Consider the following 5,288-nt stretch of genomic DNA (forward strand, 5'->3'; position numbering starts at 1 on the left):
TTGTTCTTTTAATATCTAGTGTCATGAGACACTGAGATTTTTATTTTATTAATAAAATTTGGTTTTATGTAAACCTCTTTGTGAGAGTCTGAGCTCTGTCAGTCCGGCAAGACATTGGAGAAACCAGTTTCCTTGCAGTGTCAGTGAGCTGGGACACTGTGAGATCCCAGTCTGTTTGATTTAGCACAATTGGGTGCTGCTCCACTTGTGAGTACCTTTTTGATTACCTATCAAATCTCTTTCACCAACTGTATTACACTAGGAGGCGCCTTTGTCTTTTTGTGATTTTTTTCACAGAGAAAACTTGTTTCATTATGCATGATTACATATTTTATATAAAAATCTTAAGAAGGTGTTTACTGTCCCTTTAAGGAATTTAGTATGCACGCAAACTTTTTTAATTTGTGATAAAACTGCATTTTTTGTGCATAGCAGCAGCAATGTAGTAAAGTTAATTGATCACCTCCTTGTCCCTTTAAGCCCTGAATGACATGGACATACCCTATACATCACATGTTTTTTTAAAGGGACATGAAACCCACAATTTTTCTTTCATTATTCAGATAGAACATACAATTTTAAACAACATTCCAATTTACTTCTATTATCTAATTTGCTTCATTCTCTTTTTATCGTGCTTTGAAAGACACAAGACATATTTGTGGAGCCACCAATAAGCAGCTTTTGAGCCTACCTAGGTATACTTCTTAACAAAGGAGACAAAAAGAACAAAACAAATTAGATAATAGAATTAAATTGGAAAGCTATTTAAAATTGCATGCTCTATCTGATTCAAGAAAGAAGAAATTTGGGATACATATCCCTTTAAGGGGTTTCAAGTCTTGTAATAGAGAGACACGCTATTACTAAATGAATCACTCCACGAGGCTTTTCAGAAATAGGGTGGTCTCATCGCTGTCAGCGAGATCTGCACTGTTTAACCCCTTAGAGTGAAAATGTACATCGGCTGTCAGGGGGTTACGCTGAAATAAACTAATAGGCAAAACATTTATGTGCTAAATTGGAAAATATATATTGCAAATGTTTTATTCCTTAGATTCAACATAATTTTAAATTTACATTTTTAGGAGTAATTAACTTTGAATAATTTGTTTGCTTAGGGAACCACACGAGATAATATAGCATGTTATGTTCAGAACACATCTAAACTAATGTTTTTTGGTTTAGTAAGCTTGTCTAACATTCCTTGTCCAAATTTACTGGCAAAAAGTGAAATAACTTCCTCATTTTTGTTCTTCAGAGCCAGGTCATATGCAGTCATTCCTTTATCATTCTTCTTTTTTGTGCTTGCATTGCACCTAAACAAGAAGGCAAATAAAGCTGATTATTAACAACAAATATGTTTTGTTTCAGGATTATTTCTATATTTTATTCTGACCATGTCAAGCAATTACTTTGATCCGTGAAATGTCTCCTTAAAAGTGCATACATATACAAGTTGTAAAGAGCCAACATAGACCACTACCATACACAAACTGAATGTTACTACTATGCAAATTTACCTTCTTCTGCAAACAAACAATAAAAGGCATTTTACAGAATGAATAGATCACATTACTATAGAAGTAAATGTCAAATATAAGTGGATTTACTTGATCTTATTTAAGATGAATCTATTTCAGTTACTAAGATTACTTTATTTCTGGAATTAGAAAAATGTGTTACCCATGATAAGATTATAGACCTGTACATTATTTTATTTACTTTACTTGTATTAGGCTAAAATAATTGAATATGTTTACATGAATTTTAATTGATGCGCTCAATGAAGAACTAATTATATATATATTTTTTCTTACATTTAATAAACTGAAATTAAATCAAGCCAATCTGTTGCTCTGCTTTGAACATTTATGTCATAAGTACTGATTTGCAAAATGCAGTGGAGCCCATTTTTTAAGCCTTTGAAATTAAGCTGTAAGGTAATAAACCTTAAAGTATGAGCATAACAGTGATCCTGTGCAAAATAAAATAGGTATAAAAATGTCATTATACAGAATGCAAAAGTAACTACCCCCTCCTTAAACCAATTTGTTCCTTGTTTGCTACACACTGGTTTCTTGTCAAACAGTGTCTTCGTTGTATTCCAAGTAACTTTTTAAACTTCACTGCAAATGTCTATTGGTGGCATAAAGACACAGCTCAATGACTCACCTACAATGCACGAAACACACAAAAGGTATGAAAATATGTTTTGCTGAGTTGTAACCTTGAGTTACTTAGAAGCGTATAGATTTGTTCTTACGATAGCAGAAGGCGATTTAGCGGGTTTTTCTCATCCTTTATGGGTTATAGGTCTGCTAGGATTACACTATTTTGCATATTGTATGACATTCTGCATAACAAAAATACTTTTAGAGCGAACACATTAACCTAAGCTATACTATAAACCTACAAGCAATAAAAACACATATTACAAATAGCTTTCTTAAAATATATATTGATGTAATAAAACTGGTAGTGGGTATTCATGTTTTTTTCTCTCTACTACAAGACATGTTGTTTACAGTACTGAGCAAACATTTCACTGCAAATGCTCTTGATTTGAATGTCAGATATTATGTGACCTCCTGGCTGTATATTTTTAAGATCTAGCGGCAGGATAGCTTGTTGAATGTATGAAAAGGAAAACTATAAAGTATGATGCAAACATGAAAAATGACTAGTTAAATGTGGTCATGTATGTCCTCCAATCCATTTCTTATGCTACCATGTTTGTGTGGGCAAGTCAGGTGCCTAACTACAGGGGTTTCGGAGGACTCAATTGAGACTGGGCCCACACCTCTAGGGGGCCATATGGCTCTGCAGTCAATAGTGGTTTCGCTACAGATGTGCCTGGTAAGGCTCAGCCTCAACCTGCATCATGCCTGGCCCATCTAACTGCTCACCTAAAAAAAAAGGACTCTGAGTGTAAGGAAAGTGTATGGATTTGCCATTACAAATATGGTGACACGTTTCCAAGATGCCCGTTATAGTGTGGGCGTGCAGAGAAACCTGCTACCTAGAGCTGACACTTTTTCTTGGGAAAAAATACCGGCCATGCTAATTAGCATACAATAATTAAACAGCATAACTGAGAAGCTAAAGCTGCTAGGAATGATTTTAAATTTTGTTTTAAATTAGATCTCAAAACTTGTAGAAGTTTCAGCATAACAGGACCTTCATTACTATAGTTATTCTTTATTTCTATATTTATTCTTTATTATCCACATTGACTTGAACCTTAAAAATACCAGCCATGTCGGTAAAATACCTGTTGGATAATATTTATAGAGGAAGGCTACGTAAGTGCAAATATGTTGGTGCAGATTAACCAAGGGGGAAGGAGAACTCAAAATCACAGAGAAGCAGCTCTTCTTGCTCTGGCTCAGCTTCTGCTGATTTCAAACAGCCAGAAAGGGTATTGTTGAAAAAAGGGTGTACCCTGTTGCAGCCTTTGCCCTGGGGCTCAGTGAGGTTTAGCTATGTCCCTGCTTACAGTGCTATATACAATTCATCCCTGGGGAACAACGCTGCAGATGTATCCATGGTATGGACTAGGAGAGGGAAGCATGGAGGCACTTTCATATACACCTCTGGAAAAAATTAAGAGACCACTCCATTGTTTTCTAAAATCAGCATCTCTACATGTATGGCTGCCATTCTAGTGTCTGTTGAATTCCAACACAGGGACACCTCATTCTTCTTAATGAGGTACTGATTAGGTGATCACCTGAACCAAATCTTATTTAATGAGGAAAAATATAAAAACCACTGCTGTGGTTATCACTATCCTCTTGCAAAAGGACCAGCTGGATGGTAAAAACAGTTCTAGTAGTACCTCAAAAGTAATTGGAAGAAAAAAATAACTATTGACCATTCCAAAAAGAGTTGAAAAACTAAATTTATGCTTACCTGATAAATTACTTTCTTTTAGGATATCACGAGTCCACAGATTTCATCCTTACTTGTGGATATTAACCTCCTGCTAACAGGAAGTGGCAAAGAGCACCACAGCAGAGCTGTATATATAGCCCCTCCCTTCCCCTCCATCCTCAGTCATTCGGCCGAAGGTATAGGAAGAGAAAAGGAAAGGCTAAAAAGGTGCAGAGGTGACTGAAGTTTACAAAAAAATATAAAGAAAAACTGTCTTAAAAAGAACAGGGTGGGCCGTGGACTCGTCATATCGTAAAAGAAAGTAATTTATCAGGTAAGCATAAATTTAGTTTTCTTTTACAAAGATATGACGAGTCCACGGATTTCATCCTTACTTGTGGGAAAGCAATACCAAAGCAATAGGACACGGATGAAAGGGAGGGACAAGACAGGAACCTAAACGGAAGACACCACTGCTCGAAGAACCTTTCTCCCAAAGATAGCCTCAGAAGAAGCAAAAGTATCAAATTTGAAAAATTTGGAAAAAGTGTGAAGGGACGACCAAGTCACAGCCTTACTAATATGTTTAACAGATGCATCGTTTTTAAAAGCCTATGTGGAAGCCACAGCCCTAGTAGAATGAGCCGTAATTCTTTCAGGAGGCTGCTGTCCAGCAGTTTCATATGCCAGGCGGATGATACTTCTCAGCCAAAAAGAAAGAGAGGTCGCCGTAGCTTTCTGACCCCTACGCTTTCCAGAATAAACCATGAATAATGAAGATGATTGACGGAAATCCTTAGTTGCCTGTAAGTAAAACTTTAAGGCACGGACCACATCCATGTAACAGACGCTCCTTCTTCGAAGAAGGATTAGGACACAAGGAAGGAACAACAATTTCCTGATTAATATTCTTATTCGAAACAACCTTAGGAAGGAACCCAGGTTTGGTACGTAAAACTACCTTATCAGAATGAAATATGAGATAAGGCGAATCACACTGTAATGCTGAAAGCTCAGAAACTCTTCGAGCAGAAGAAATAGCAACCAAAAACAAAACTTTCCAAGATAATAGTTTAATATCTATGGAATGCATAGGTTCAAACGGAACCCCTTGCAGAACTCGAAGAACTAAATTCAAACTCCAGGGAGGAGTAATAGGTCTAAATACAGGCTTAATTCTAGATAGAGCCTGACAAAAAGACTGAACATCTGATACATTTGCCAAACGTTTGTGAAACAGAATTGACAAAGCTGAAATTTGTCCCTTTAAGGAACTTGCTGATAACCATTTCTCCAATCCTTCTTGGAGAAAAGACAAAATCCTAGGAATCCTAACTTTACTCCATGAGTAACCCTTGGATTCACACCAATAAAGATATTTACGCCATATCTTATGATAGATTTTTCTAGCG

At 36.2% G+C, this 5,288-nt stretch overlaps 1 protein-coding gene across 1 annotated transcript in view; it reads right to left on the minus strand.

The window, feature by feature from the left end:
• Positions 1–1,031: 1,031 nt before the first annotated feature.
• Positions 1,032–5,288, minus strand: part of DZANK1 (double zinc ribbon and ankyrin repeat domains 1) — a 230,236-nt gene continuing 225,979 nt past the window's right edge. The window contains exon 16 of the mRNA XM_053711996.1: positions 1,032–1,319. Coding sequence (XP_053567971.1) covers positions 1,154–1,319 — 166 coding nt within the window. The 3' untranslated portion in view covers positions 1,032–1,153. The remainder of the gene's footprint in view (positions 1,320–5,288) is intronic.

Source organism: Bombina bombina, chromosome 4 (assembly GCF_027579735.1).
Source record: "Bombina bombina isolate aBomBom1 chromosome 4, aBomBom1.pri, whole genome shotgun sequence".
In the NCBI taxonomy this organism is placed as follows: domain Eukaryota; kingdom Metazoa; phylum Chordata; class Amphibia; order Anura; family Bombinatoridae; genus Bombina; species Bombina bombina.